The sequence below is a fragment of the Diospyros lotus genome, chromosome 3 (genome assembly GCF_014633365.1).
Source record: "Diospyros lotus cultivar Yz01 chromosome 3, ASM1463336v1, whole genome shotgun sequence".
Taxonomy (NCBI): domain Eukaryota; kingdom Viridiplantae; phylum Streptophyta; class Magnoliopsida; order Ericales; family Ebenaceae; genus Diospyros; species Diospyros lotus.
Window position 1 is genome coordinate 1,790,966 of NC_068340.1, and position 15,397 is coordinate 1,806,362.

Below are 15,397 nucleotides of genomic sequence, written 5' to 3' on the forward strand. Positions count from 1 at the left end.
ATGCTCGATCAAAAAAAAAAATGAAATAAAAATTTTTATTTTTAAGATATGAAATGAGGTATTAAAATTTGATATCAAGAATGAAAATAGAATAAATCTACCTTGTTCACATCCCTTTACTGACCTTCACGAGTAAGGTAATAAATAATTATAATTTAAAAGTTTAATTAATTTTAAAAAAAATTGTTTAAATTAAAAAAAAAGAAGAAGCGAAGGTGGAGTATTTTCTTTTAGTATTTATATAAAATATACTTATATAATAATAATAATAATCATTTCCAAGAGAGGTTCTTCTAGCAAATAGCATTGCCGTGTTTCCCTACGAAGGGAAGGGTTCGAGTTCTTCTTCTTCATCAATCATCGTCGATTTACAGGTGAGTTCACTCGGAAGAGTTGAAATCTGGATATGAATTTGCTAGCGGTTGTGGTTCTTTCTAATGCTGAATGTTCTGTGTTAGGGTTAGGGTTTTATTCGAGGGAATTATCTTGAATGTTTCATCTTTCCTTCTCCTTTATCGTTTATATATTGTTTCAATTCGAAGCTGTCGAGTATTTGCTGTTTATGTTTGACCTATCTTTCGTTTCTCTTTTGCATCTTTGTTCTTCTGTTCCCGCTCAAAAATTCTTTTCCTTTTCCTGCTTCATAGATTCCCCACACTTTGTGATGCGCTCCAGAAAATAAACTATTTGGCTTTAAATTATATTCAGAACACTAGGAGAGAAAACTGAGAAATTTTTTGTGGTCAGTTTTTTGTAAACTCAAAGTAGGGAGAGTGTTGATTGTGTAGCTTGAGGGCCTAGAAGAGAGTTCGGGAAGTTGAATTAGCAACTTCAATGCCTAAAAAAGAAATGAAAAAAGTATTCTGTTTCCATTAGACCCTTATCTTTTCTAATTAAATTCTCTTGGAAGAGAGTTTTTTTTTTCAGTTTTTATGGTGAGCTGCATATCTAAAAATAAACATTGAAGTTTTGGATCTCAAGCCTTGTTGATCCATTGTTTGGTTAATCAAGAAGCTGCAAAAGCACTGTTTTTTTATGCATCGTCCACAATCCTCATTTTAGAATTCATGTAGTTAACCCCCCTTACCAGTTAACGCTTGTGATTGTATTGTTGTTATCCAATGTCTACATCTTACATGGATGGATCCTGCTTTTGGGGGGATAATTTGGATTTGAATTTGAAAATAATTTAGGTTTTTCTGTAATAAGGATTTCATGTTTTCAAGTTATCTTGAAATCAAGACAACGGTCACATTAAACATCAATCCTAGTTGCATTGAATTTATATCTTCAGGAAAAATTCATGTTTTCAACTTTGCACATAGAAAGGTTCTCTCTCTCTCTCGTAAAGTATATAAAGATGAGAATACCTCAAGGGGGTGAATCACGTACAAAAGAGGGGGAAATATCTCCAAGGACCATTGATCTATCTAAACTGAAAAACTTGTACACCTACAAACACATTCAAATCATTCAAGTAGGAAAAAAAATGAAGTATACTCCCTTGTCCACTAGAAAAAGGAAACTGCAGAAAATTAATCCTAGAGAGAATAAATCGTTATTATTTCCCTTAGATATGATATCAATATATACACAAGACATCTACATGATGTAGGAGTCTAATCTAATCTACTTTACAAGATATTTATGTTATCTAAAATACAAATAATCTATCTCTAAAATTTAGGAGAATAATTAGAACTAGACAATCTTATCTTTATAATTTTTATCTCCTATAATTTAGGAGTCTTCATGGCAGTCCTCTTTTGAATTCTTCTTTATCTTCTACACTCTCCCTCAAGCTGGGCTAAATATATTATTCAGGCCAAACTTGGTACTTAGCTCATCAAACACTCTTCTTGGTAGTGGCTTAGTTAAAATATCTGCAACTTTGTTATTTGTGGAAGTATGGTTCAGTTGAAAAACTCTTTCTTCTAACTTCTCTTTAATAAAGTGTCTGTCAATTTCGACATGTTTTATTAGTCATAGTGGACTGGGTTTTTGGCAATACTGATAGTCGATTGGTTGTCACATAATACTTATATTGGTTGTACCATAGATACTTGTAACTCTTGTAGCAATCGTTTTAGCCATATGCCCTCACAAAACCCATGGGCCATAGCTCTAAATTCAGCCTCTGTGCTGCTCCTAGATACCACAGATTGCTTCTTATTGTGCTAAGTAACTAAATTTTTCCAAACAAATGAGCAATATTCGGAGGTTGACCTTCTGTCACAAATTGATCCTGCCCAATCAGCATCACTGTAAATCTTTACCCCTCGGTTAGTAGTTTTCCTGAACATTAGCCCTTTGCCTGGTGTCATCTTAAGATATCTCAGAATCCGATATACAGCTTCCAAATGTCTTTCTTTAGGATCATTCATGAATTGGCTTACCACACTCACGGGAAAGCCTGTATCTGGTCTTGTATGAGACAAGTATATAAGTTTTTCCACTAATCTTTGATTTCTTCCTTTGTCCATTGGAGCACTTTCTTTGCCCACATCCAGCTTTAAAGTGATTTCCATTGGTGTATCAGCTGGTTTGCATCCCAACATTCCTATTTCAGTGAGGAGATCTAGGATATACTTTCGTTGAGAAACTGATATTCCTTCTTTGGACCTTGCAACTTCCATACCTAAGAAATACCTTAGGCTTCGCTTCCAAGATCTTTGATTTCAAATTCTTTTGCCAACACTTCCTTAAGCTTCCTGATTTCAGAAATATTGTCTCCTGTAACAATTATATCATCAACATATACAATAAGTATGGATATTTTACCTCCCAAGGAGTTTTTGATGAATAATGTGTGGTCTGCCTAACATTGAACATATCCATATTTCTTGACTGCCTTTGTAAATTTCTCAAACCAGGCTCTAGGAGACTGTTTGAGCCCATACAGTGATTTCTTTAGTTTGTATACCTTGTTCCTTGTGAGATTAGTTTCAAATCCATGAGGGATTTCCATATATACCTCTTCTTCGAGCTCTCCATTTAAAAAAGCATTCTTCACATCCAATTAGTAGAGTGGCCAATCCAGGTTTACAGCTAGGGATAGTAAGACTCTGATTGTATTCAATTTTGCTACTGGAGCAAAAGTCTCTTGGTAATCTATACCATAAGATTGAGTGAACCCTTTTGCCACTAGACGAGCTTTTTTCTTGTCAATTTCTCCATTTTCTCGGTATTTAATTGTAAATACCCACTTACAGCCTACAGGATATTTTCCAAGAGGTAATTCAGTAATTACCCAAGTCCCATTTCTCTTCAAAGCCTTCATTTCCTCAAGAACTGCCTCCTTCCACTTAGGATGTTGAAAAGCCTCCTGAGTTGTTCTAGGAACTTGCACCTTACTGATATTTGATATAAAAACACTGAAATTAGGTGAGAGACCTTTGTAGAAAATGTAGTTGTGAATGGGGTGTTGAGTGCATGATCGTACTCCCTTTCTCAATGCTATAGGCCAATGTAAATCCTCATCCAAGGCTGAATTTTCTAAAATTTCAGAATTTTGTCCAGCAGGCATAGTCTTCCCCTTTTCCAACAGTTCCAGATCCAGATCAGAATTTTTAGAATAAAATTTCTGTTTAGACCTTTTTCTAGAATAAACTTGAAGTTCATGAGGAGAGGGAGACGGATTTATAGGGTTTACAGGTGGCAGTGGCTGATTTTTAGGCTGTTGTTGGTTAGATAGAGAAATTCCAGGTTTTGGTTGCTGGTGGTTAGGCTGAGGATCCCAAAAAGAATCCTAAAACTGATATTCTTGAGGATTTGGAATATTCTCCCCCTGAATATTGGTTTTGGGATAATAAGGTTGTGTTTCAAAAAAGGTTACATCCATGGATGTGAAAAACCGCTTAGGCCTGGGAGAATAACATTTGTAACCTCGTTGGTGTGGAGAATAGTTAAGGAATATACACTTGATGAATTTTGGGTCAAGTTTACTCTGAAATTGAGAGTGAATGTGAACAAATGAGGTGCGGCCAAAAATCTTGAGAGGAAGGTGAGAAAGCACCCAGGTGCGAGGAAAAGAGGCTAGAAGAAGCTGACTAGGAGTTTGAAATTTGAGGATGCGTGAGGGCATTCTATTGATAAGATAGGTAGCCGTAAGAATAACTTCACCCCAAAAATGTTTAGGAGTATGTTTAGGATTCTTGCGTTCTACAATTCCGTTTTGTTGGGGTGTATCAACACAAGAACTTTGATGAATGATACCTTGTTGGGATAGATAAGTGCCTAGAATTGAATTGAAATATTCTTTAGCATTATCTATTCTAAGAACTTGAATGTTAGCATTGAATTGTCTTTTCACCATGGTATGGAAGGTTTGAAAAATGTGGCCAGCTTCAGATTTCTCTTTTATGAGGAAGTCCCAAGTAAGACGGGTATGGTCATCAATGAAAGAAATAAACCAACGAGCCCGGTATCATTTTTGACTCTAGAAGGCCCCCACACATCACTATGAATAAAAGAAAACGGATAGGATGGAGTATACTTGAGACTAGGATAATGAGTCCGAATATGCTTGGAATATTGACAAATTTCACATTGAAACATGTGTAAATCTGAATTCTTGAACAAAGAAGGAAACAATTTCTGAAGATAAGCAAAGTTTGTATGTCCTAATCTATAGTGCCACAACATAATTGCACTATTATTGGAATGAAAACTAGAGAAACAAAGAGGTGAAGTGGAATGACAATAGCTGGATTTTACTTCAGTTTTTTTGTTGTCAATCCCTTGAAGAATGTAGAGTCCTGAACATGCCTCAGCACTGCCAATCATCTTCCCCGAAATCCGATCCTGAAATTCACATACATCTTTTGAGAATTTTGCAACACACTCCATATCAATAGTGAGCTTACTAACAGATAAAAGGTTGCAGTCTAGATTAGGCACAAATAGGACATCTTTTAGTGTCAAACCAGTGGACAGAACAGCTGATCCAATTCCTGCTACTTTTGCTAATGATCCATCAGTAATCCTTACCTTCCACTCTTTGTCACGTGACTGAATGTTTGTTAACAGTCCACCATTACTAGTCATGTGATTGGAAGCTCCTGAGTCAATAATCCATAGGATAGATAGCTTATTATTAGCAATAAAAGCATGTAGAGGGTTACCTTTGTGGGCTATAGAACTTGCTGCCACTGTAGAACCCTGCAGCTGGGTTTTCCCAAAATTATGCTGCAGCCACTCCATCTGCTCCTTGCTAAATAAGCTTGAGTTTGAGGCCGAAGTTGTCTCTTCAGTTGATGTAAAATTACCCTTACTCTTCCTTTCATGTGTTGGTTTCCAATCCAGGGGCTTGCCATGGATATCCCAACATGTATCCTTTGTTTGACCAGGTTTGTGGCAATGATCACACCAAGGACGACTCTTCTTCTGCTTGGGATTTGATAGGCTGCCTCCTCGGGTAAATAGGGCAGAATGTTCCAGGCCTGAATTTGAGGGCTTTTAACATTAGTTTCAGCCTACTTTCTTCTCTGCGAACCTCAGCAAACGCCTCCCTAAGGCTTGGTAGAGGTTTTGTGCCAAGAATCCTACCTCTCTCACCATCTAGGTTTTTATTTAAACCAATCAAGAACTTATACAACCGCTTCTTCTCCATTATTTCTTTGTATTTGGCTGAATCTTTAGTGCACTTCCATTGGATAGTATCACACTTATCCAATTGAAGCCAAAACTTATTCAAAGAATTGAAATATTGAGTGACTTGGGACTCACCTTGTCGTAAGTCATTGAGAACACTTTCTATCTCAAACAACTCGGAAGTATTCTCAACGTGGGAGTAAGCTTCCTTAACAGCCTCCCAAATTTCTTGGGTTGTATTGTATAACAAGAAATTCTCACCTATCTCATTGTTCATCGAGTTAATCAGCCAAGACATCACCATGTTGTTTTCGGCCTTCCAGATCCGGTACTGTGCTTCATCCTCCTTCAGTTTGCTGACTGCTCTAGTGAGGTAATCATCCTTCCCTTTTCCACATATGAACATCATAACGGATTGTGATTACTGAATGAAATTCTGGCCATTCAGTTTATGATCGATGATTGTGAATGGACTATTGTTGTCCATGTTCACATAATTGGTGGTTTGGAAAGGGATAATCTCAGAGGGTTGGCTGCTCACTCCAGCCATGACACAAGTTGATCAAGTCCAACGGCTATGAAAGGGAACAAATCGGACAGAAACGCCCTAGTGAATAAGTAGAAATTGGCTAGGACTAACAAGGAAAAAAGAGAAGAGAATTCTGCTCTGATACCATGCAGAAAATTAATCCTAGAGAGAATAAATCGTTATTATTTCCCTTAGATATGATATCAATATATACACAAGACATTTACATGATGTAGGAGTCTAATCTAATCTACTTTACAAGATATTTATGTTATCTAAAATACAAATAATCTATCTCTAAAATTTAGGAGAATAATTAGAACTAGATAATCTTATCTCCTATAATTTAGGAGTCTTCCTGGCAGTCCTCTTTTGAATTCTTCTTTATCTTCTACAGAAACAATAGTGGTTCCTTTTAAAATTGTTGAGTTGAGAATCAAATGCTTTACCATTCTATTGTCATGGCGGTGCTGTGACACTCAACAGCTTCCCTGATTCAGCGTGAATCTAGGTAGCGAGCTAGAACATGGAAGAAGAAGGGAGAGGGAAGTATAGAAGAGAAATGAAGGGAGAAAGAGAAATAAGAAAGAGAATAACAGAATCTTTGATTGAATTCTTGAATGCCTTTTACAGAAGAGAGACTAAGCTTATATAGCTTGGTCGTGGGTGCTGCCACAACAGATCACACTCACCTCTAACCAACTATTTTGTCCTACTCTAGCATTTGGACACCTGGCAAATTCTGCCACAACAATCTACCTAGCTGGAAAATAAACCATAACAAACTACCTAGTTGGAAAGTAAATGCATGCAAGAGAATAAAAAATACTAAGGCAGTACATATAGGTAATATTCGATTCTAGCAAAAAATTTAACAAGAACAATAGTCGGTTCTTAGTCTCGTGACAGGACCCCTCCCATCAACTATTTCTTGTCCTCAAGAAATACTCAAAAGGCTGGTTGTTCTTGGAAACTGCTGCATCAACGTAGGTAGGTACTCCTAGGTTTTCTCCTCGGACGATTTTCCCTGCCACCTGACCCTGACTTGAATGAGGGGGGCCCCTTGATGGTATATTACCCTCATTTCTATTATGGTCTCAGGTTCCCTCGGGCCTTCTTTCTCCTCAGGTAGAATTGGTAGCTCTTGGCTAACTCTCCCGTTTCCTGTGGACTTTTTCAGCAAGGAGACATGAAAGATTGGGTGGATTTTGATCCCTTCTGGCAGCTGCAACCGATAGGCTACCTTGCCTATCTGGGCTGTGATAGGAAATAGCTCAAAGTACTTAGGGCTAAGTTTAGATACCTTCCCTTGAGTGATGGCCTTCAGATGTGGATATCTTAGTCTCAAGTAAACTCTTTCCACTACTTTAAATTCCCTGTCACTTCTCTTTTTATCCGCATTTTGCTTCATTCTGTTTTGGGCTGCTGCCAACTCTTGTTTCAATTGTTCCAACACCTCTCTTCTCTGTTGTAGGTATTCTTCTACGGCAGTGGTTGTTGTTTGCCCCCCTGTGGTTGGTAGGGAAAGGGGTTTATACCCATAGACAGCCTCAAACGGAGTCATTTTGGTAGAGGCATGGTGGCAAGAGTTGTACCACCACTATGCCATGGCCAGCCACCTATGTCAACTCTTGGGTTGTCTCATACACATGCATCTTAGATAGGTTTCTAAGCTTTGGTTCACCCTTTTAGTCTAGCCGTCAGTTTGTGGGTGGTAGGTTGTTGATAGGCTAAGTTCGGTGCCCACATTTTTCATCAATTCCCTCCAAAAATGGCTTGTAAACACCTTATCCCTATCTGAAATAATGGTCTTGGGGACCCCGTGTAAAGACACCACCTGATCCATGAGCACCCTGGCCAACTCTTGGGCCGTGTAAGGATGAGACAACCCTGCAAAGCATGCGAATTTAGTTAACTTATCCACCACCACTAGCACACAATCCTTCCCTTCTGATCTTGGTAGGCCCTCTATGAAATCCATGGACAAACTCAGCCACGGTTGCTATGGAATCTGCAAGGGCTGCAATAACCTCGGGTAGGCTACATTTCCTTCACAGTCCCCTTAAGTTGAGGCCAATAAAATAATTGCTTAACCCTCAAATAGGTATTTTGGATACTCGAATGCCCCCCCCGCCGAGGAGATTCGTGCAACAATTGCAAGATGCTTCTCTTAAGCTCAGCATTGTTGCCCACGACTATCCGGCCCTTATATCTCAGCAATCCATCCTTCAAAACATATCCTTCCACTTCACTACCCCCAACTACTACTTTCTCTAGAATTTCCTTGATGTGTTCATCCCTGTCATAGCTATTCACCACTTCACTGCACCACTCGGGTATCACCATAGTGATGGCAACTGCTTCCCCTTTTTCGTGACACCTTGATAGGGCATCTGTAGCCAGATTCTCCTTGCCCTTCTTGTTTTGTATGGAGTAGTCAAGTCCCATTAGCTTGGTCATTCCTCTCTTTTGTAACTGAATTTGCAACTTCTGATCGAGATTCCCTGATTGGTGACCGACCGAGAGTTGCAACTCTCCATAATCTTCCCCTTCTTGTCGCTCTTCCACTTCTATGATCGAGAACAACTACGAAAGTTGACTCTATTTGCTCTGCAGGACCCTCCTAAGTCTCTTTCCGGTGATCATTTTGCAGGCAACAACCTCCTTCCCACTGGTGAGAGTCATCCTTCTTCCCTCTTTTTCAAATGACACTTCCATCATGTTGAAATCAAAGCATATGGGATTCACCCCCTTCATCCAATCTACCCCCAAGACTACATCACAACCTCCTAGTTGTAGCAACTTGAGGTTTGCCTCGAATTTCTCTTCTTGCATTTCCCATATGAACCCCAAGCAGGCTGAGTTACTCACTACTCGATTCCCATTCGCAACCATCACACTCAAAGGTAGTGTACCTGTGACTTGACACTTGAGCTTTTTGGCAGTGTTATCATCGAGGAAGTTGTGTGTGCTTCCACTGTCAATTAGGATGGACAAACTACCTTCCTTCACCTTCCCCTCAACCTTAATTATCTTGTTATTAGTGACTCCCTTGAGTGCATGGAGGGATATCTCTTTATTGTCCTCTACTCCCTCTTCATCGGTTCCGTCCACCTCCTCTCCTTCATCTTCTGCTTCTCCTTCTCCTCTGCCTTCTAATAACAGTAGCTGGCGCTTGCATTGGTGTCTCGGAAAGTACCTATCTCCACATCTATAACATGCTCCTGGTTGCCTCTTAAGATCATTGGGTCTCCCACCAAAGTTGGAATTAACAAAATTCCTTCCCCCTACATTACCTCTCACCATCTCTTTATTGTTCCCTCCTTGTTGCCAATTCCCCGAGTGTACAGTCCTTTATTGTTACACCCTCTGCTTCTTTAACAGGGTCTCCACCACTATCTTTTGTAACTTGGAGCTTTCAGCTACTTGCTCCACCGTTCTTGGCCTAATCATCTTCACCATAGGCCTTAAGTCTTCGCCAAGGCCACTGAGGAAGCTAGAGACAAAATATGCCTCCGTTAGGTGAGGATCATGGCTACTCATCAAGGATCTCAGCTCCTCAAACCTCCTTAAGTAGGTCCCCACATCACCCACATGTTTCAGTTTATTAAACTCCTCAATGGTGTCCGACATGCTCCTCTCCCCGAACCTCTCATATAACCTTTCAGAGAACTCCCTCCAGGTATAGTTCTCCCGTACTCGAGTCCAACCTTGAAACCATGCGTCCACCCCATCATCAAAGTAGGTTGTCGCTAAAGCAACCCTTCTTTCCATCGATACATTGTACCATTCGAACAACCTCTCACACTTTCTAACCCACCACCTAGGATTAGTCCCTTCAAACACGGGTATCTCCATATGGGGCATGGGGAACCCCTATTGTGGAGGAATAGTCCGGTCCTCCCGTCCCCCACTTAACAATGTCTCAGTGTCATCACCTTGCTCGACGATAATCTCATGGGCTCTATTTTCTTGATTCACCCTCTCATTCTGTAAAAGGGGGTCATTTCTATCTCTATGAGGAAAATCAGGAGACAACCTTACTTGATTTTGACGGGTGAACATCAACAGTTGACAACCTTACTTGATTTTGACGGGTGAACATTAACATAAAGTGTTGAAGTTGATTACCCATCTCCTCCCTCATCTGGTTGATATCTTCTCTCATTCGATTAAGTCCTGCTTCCATCTTGCGATCAGCTATCATGATTGCATCATGGTTTTTTTGGTTGCTGACTTCTAGTCGATCCACTCGATCTTGAAATTCTCCCACTGCCGAGCTGAGTTGCTAGAGCTGGACTCCCATGTTCTTCATGCGTGTTCCTTCAGCTATCTCTCGCGCCCATTGTGCCCCTTTGCCAGAATCATGCTTTGATACCAAATGTCACGGCAGTGCTGTGACACTCAGCAACTTCCCTGATTCAGCGTGAATCTAGGTAGCGAGCTAGAACAAGGAAGAAGAAGGGAGAGGGAAGTATAGAAGAGAAATGAAGGGAGAAAGAGAAATAAGAAAGAGAATAATAGAATCTTTGATTGAATTATTGAATGCCTTTTACAGAAGAGAGACTAAGCTTATATAGCTTGGTCGTGGGTGCTGCCACAGCAGATCACACCCACCTCTAACCAACTATTTTGTACTATAGCATTTGGACACCTGGCAGATTCTGCCACAACAATCTATCTAGGTAGAAAGTAAATCATAACAAACTACCTAGCTGGAAAGTAAATGCATGCAAGAGAATAAAAAATACTAAGGCGTACTATATAGGTAATATCCGATTCTAGCACAAAATTTAACAGCAACAACAGTCGGTTCTTGGTCTCATGACATCTGTTACTCAGAAAATCACATCATGTAATGATGAACAGCTTGCAAACTCTGCAGAGCTTGCAACCCAGTCATCTCCAAGCCCAAGAAGGAAAACAGGCATCACTCAAGCTGGTATCACCTAGATCATATGTCAAATATGGATAACGTAAGGCCCTAAGTATCCCGGGTGATGAAAAATATGCAGTCATTGTGGAACTTTCCCATTAATAGTCCCAACCCCAAGAATGGAAAACAGTTACCACCAAAAGCTAGCATTGCCTGTTGGATATCAAAGATGGATAAAACAAGGCTCTAATATTATGGTCCACCATACAATGAAGTAATCATTAACAGACTCTCCAATCTTTTTGTGCACAAAGCAAAAACTCGTTCCTTTTTCGCAGTCTAGTTGGTGTTAGTACACTCAAGGAAAGTGGCTCTGCAAAAATGCCATCTTGTTGACAACATCAATCTCCAATTGTCTTTCCATGGGAATAGATCTATAAATGGACTGGGCCTAATCAAGAATAGATCTGGATCTAATCCATTTATTTAGGGTTTATATATATATATATATATCCAATTACCTGGACTTGATTTCAGATTCAATTACAGATATAATAAACGGTTTGGATATGAATTTATTAGTTCCAATCCGATTAGGATCCAGACCATTTTAAAATTAAATATATTATATACTATATATTTATATTCTGCATAAAAACAAAAATAATAATAAATGTACATAATTAAAAGAGATTGGCCAGCCAATGCTGAGCCATCTCAAATACTCAGACCCATTAAAAGAAGCTGATTTTCTGTGTCTCCCGTCTGAAACCACTTTGTTCAAAGTTCAAACGATAATGTGTTGCCACCTCTCTCTCTCTCTAAAACCTGCAATTTACCAACTTCTCATTCTACAATCTCACTCACCTTTCTTATCTCTCTCTGCAATGACGTACCTCTCTCTCTCTCTATATATATATATATATGTATATATATATCACCTACTACGACGAGTTTGTGATTATGAACTTGTCAATAGATCTGATCCAAGTCTGATAATATATATATATATATTATCCAGATCTGATTGCAAATATAATAAATGGTCCAGATATGGATTTGTTGGTTCTGACCTGATATGGATATGGATTTACATTTAAGGGACTGAAACATTTAGAGAGGATGAATTGATCTCCTGGTGCTTTGGAGGCAGATTTTTTTCTGTGGGTACATTTGGAGCCAGATATTTCAAAACCTGGCCATGGCCAGTATGGAATAGATCTTTGATGGTCCTAAGTAAATCAGGAGGAAAAGACAGTCCTATTTCCATGCAACTCAGAAAAATCTTTTCAATCTTGGCTTTCTTTCTTCTATTCCCTCCCCTTGGACATACCCCTGACTTGCTTCTCCCCCCCCCCAAAAAAAAAAAAAAAAAAAAAACACAGGCTTTATGGTGGTCACTTGTAAAGAGATTTTAAGGTGCCTTCTATTGACCCTTTTAAATAAGCTATGTTGATGCCAAAGGGAAACTCGACTACTTATTTATTTGCAGAAAGAAAAGATAAATCTGTTAATTATTTCAGTATTGCTTGTCATGTAGAGTAACGTTGTTGCAACTCTTTTGTGGAAAAAATCAGGAGGAACATTCTTTTCTCCTCATTTTCTCTCATTGATACGATTCACCTACTTTCCTGATCTTTTGCTGGCTTTTCCCTGCACTGCATGTTTTTGGGATAATGCTATTAGCAGAATGTAATTTTTAGTTTGGTTGCATTTGGCACCTCTGTGTTTTTCTGAGAATGTGAAATGCACTTTCAAGTTGTCACATTTAGCATTGAAATTGAATGGATTATTTACAGCTTTTAACCTTTATTGGGTGGCAGGATAGACCATGGAATCATCTGAAAACAAGAAAATGGTTAGTGATTCTGCTGAAACTACCTCAAATACGATCCTCTTAGACAAGGAAACTCCCAAGTCTTTGAAGCCTGAACCCAAAATTGTGAAAAAATCTGTTAGAAAGAAACCTAAACAGATGAAAAAAGAAAAATTAATTTCAGGATCTCAACCCAGAAACAAGGATCCAAAGAAAACAAATGGAGGAGAAGGAACTGATACCAATGAAAGAGATGGTCAAGGTAATGTAAGTTTGCCTCATGGAAACAGAGAAGAGAAAATTACCAATGAGAAACTTGAAGAAAGAAGCACGTTGGATCTTAAGGCTGGGGGAAGCCTTGGTGGAATTATTTTCATGTGCAATTCAAAAACCAAGCCTGACTGTTTTAGGTATCAAGTCATGGGTGTCACAGGAAGCAGACGAGACCTTGTGTTGGGCATCAAACCTGGTCTGAAGCTTTTCCTGTATGATTATGACCTCAAGATTTTATATGGAATCTATGAGGCATCTTCAGCTGGTGGTGTAAAGCTAGAACCAGCTGCTTTTGGTGGTGCTTTCCCTTTTCAGGTCAGCTAAATGTCTGATAACTACCTTTGTCTTTATTGATCTATTGAACTAAAAATTTTGGGATACCCTGCTTACTTTTATTGATAATTGGACATTCTGAAGGTCCGCTTCAAGGTTCTCAAGGATTGCCTTCCACTTTCTGAGGGTGTATTTAAGAAGGCAATGAAGGATAACTATGATCAGGGGAAAAAGTTTAAGATTGAGTTGACTAGACAGCAAGTGAGTTTTTTGCTTTTTTTGAAAGGAAAGTCTGGGAAATGTTTTTTGAATTTTGAAGCCACTGCTTCCTCATATATTAGCTTTGATTATGACATGTATTACTTCTTTCAGGTAAAAAAACTGATGCATCTATATCAGCCCGCCCCATTGTTGCATTCAGGGGCAAAATCTTCTGCTCAAGATCCTTGGCCTGCACCAACCATCTACCCCCAGTCAGTTCCTGCCCCATTGTTGCATTCAAGTGCGCTATCTTCTGCTCAAGGACCTTGGCCTGCACCAACCATCTACCCCCAACCAGTGGCAGCTAATTTAGTTGAGCTAGCATATGGCCCGCTGTCATCTGATTATGGAATGAACCAGCTTGCGGGGCAGACCATCTCCACCAGGGACATGGTTTCTGGTGATCCATTTTATCTGACTGAGAGAGAATACCAAAATCATGGTCTTCAGCTGGAAAGGCATATGCTGACAACTTCTACAGCTCCTTCCTCACATCTAGGTGCAGACGGAATAGATCAAGGAAAGATGCAAATTCATCAAATGAACCCTCCTACAAGTGGATTTGCAATGCAGAACGAAGCAGCAGCTGGTACTGATCGGCTCTTCCTCAGTGAAAAGGAGTATCGAGCCCATGGTCTTAGGAGAGAACCTCTAGTGCCAAAGGCACTGGCAGGCCCTTCAGGAACTTATTCTCTGACAGGAAGAGAAATATCTTCCATATATGGCTCGAGTTACTCGGAGAATGATGCCAGAAACCACCATGAGAGACTGCTTGCCAGTGGATCAGAAATAATGTCCCCAGCATATGTTTCGCATTCTGAATTACACTACAATCAGAAATACCCACCTTCGGGCGGCCGACCTACATCCCCATCAGTTTCCTCTCGATATGCCTTTGGGGGCCCGTCCCTGTCATATCGCTGAGCAAAGCAGGAAGCCATGCATGTAACCAAAAAAATGCTATCGTCTGCCATTGACAGATGAACAAAATGCAAACCTCTCGTCTTTTGTGTAATGCTGTACGCTAGATGTGTTCTTACTCTGGTTTAAACTGGTCGTGTTTAAGTCTGTTGGAAGATCTATTGGCGTGATGATGTTGCCCACCAAGTATGTCAACTTTAATTTTATCAATCTCCAGCTGGGTTTAGGTAGGACTTGCAGAGCTATCAAATTTTGAGCACCCCGTGAATTGCTATTTGATCTTCTTTTAATTAAAAGTCATCAATCGGATTGACAGATTCCGCCCTTTCATTTTAATTCCAGAAAATTCTTACTCAGCCAGCCTCGTTGTTTTTGCTGGCAATGGGCTTCTGATATCGAAGCTTGGGGTATGGTAGTGTAGGGGCGTCGATGGTTGGCTTTGGAATGGCATTTGATTGGACACTTGGTTCGGCGGTGGCCCAGCAATAATGAAGTAAATTTCGTTTTCAGAGTAGAACAGCCGTAAACTGGCTCACTCGACATCAGACAGATCAAACCGGCCTCCCCTAAATGACGTCCGTCAATCATGCGGCAGCTTGTAAGATATAGGAAGCCCTGAATGAACACTTCAAAAGATAATAATTGATATTTAATTTACACTTACATTAATTTTAAAAATTACCAATTCAAACTGTTAGTTTAGGGTAATATCATTATTTACAACCCCAAATGTGGGGTAAACATCATGGTAAGCACGAGTGTTCAATTATTTCAGATTGGATTAAACTGAAGTCAAAATTCTAAAAAAATGTAAACTCAATATCAGACCAAATAAAGATAAAATCAGATCAAATTA

At 39.5% G+C, this 15,397-nt stretch overlaps 1 protein-coding gene across 1 annotated transcript; it reads left to right on the forward strand.

The window, feature by feature from the left end:
- The first annotated feature begins 280 nt into the window (after nt 1-280).
- LOC127797099 (uncharacterized) lies at nt 281-15,204 on the forward strand. The gene is made up of 4 exons (XM_052329633.1): nt 281-374; nt 12,826-13,401; nt 13,504-13,620; nt 13,732-15,204. The coding sequence occupies exons 2-4, from the start codon at nt 12,829-12,831 to the stop codon at nt 14,542-14,544; spliced, it is 1,503 nt and encodes a 500-aa protein (XP_052185593.1). The 5' UTR covers nt 281-374; nt 12,826-12,828; the 3' UTR covers nt 14,545-15,204.
- Nucleotides 15,205-15,397: the final 193 nt, after the last annotated feature.

Bases quoted from the DNA above. Each gene is read 5' to 3' on its own strand.
- LOC127797099 (XM_052329633.1), top strand. From the start codon at position 12,829: ATGGAATCATCTGAAAACAAGAAAATGGTTAGTGATTCTGCTGAAACT. The intron at 13,402-13,503 runs GTCAGCTAAATG...GACATTCTGAAG, and splicing joins GTGGTGCTTTCCCTTTTCAG to GTCCGCTTCAAGGTTCTCAA. The intron at 13,621-13,731 runs GTGAGTTTTTTG...TACTTCTTTCAG, and splicing joins TTGAGTTGACTAGACAGCAA to GTAAAAAAACTGATGCATCT.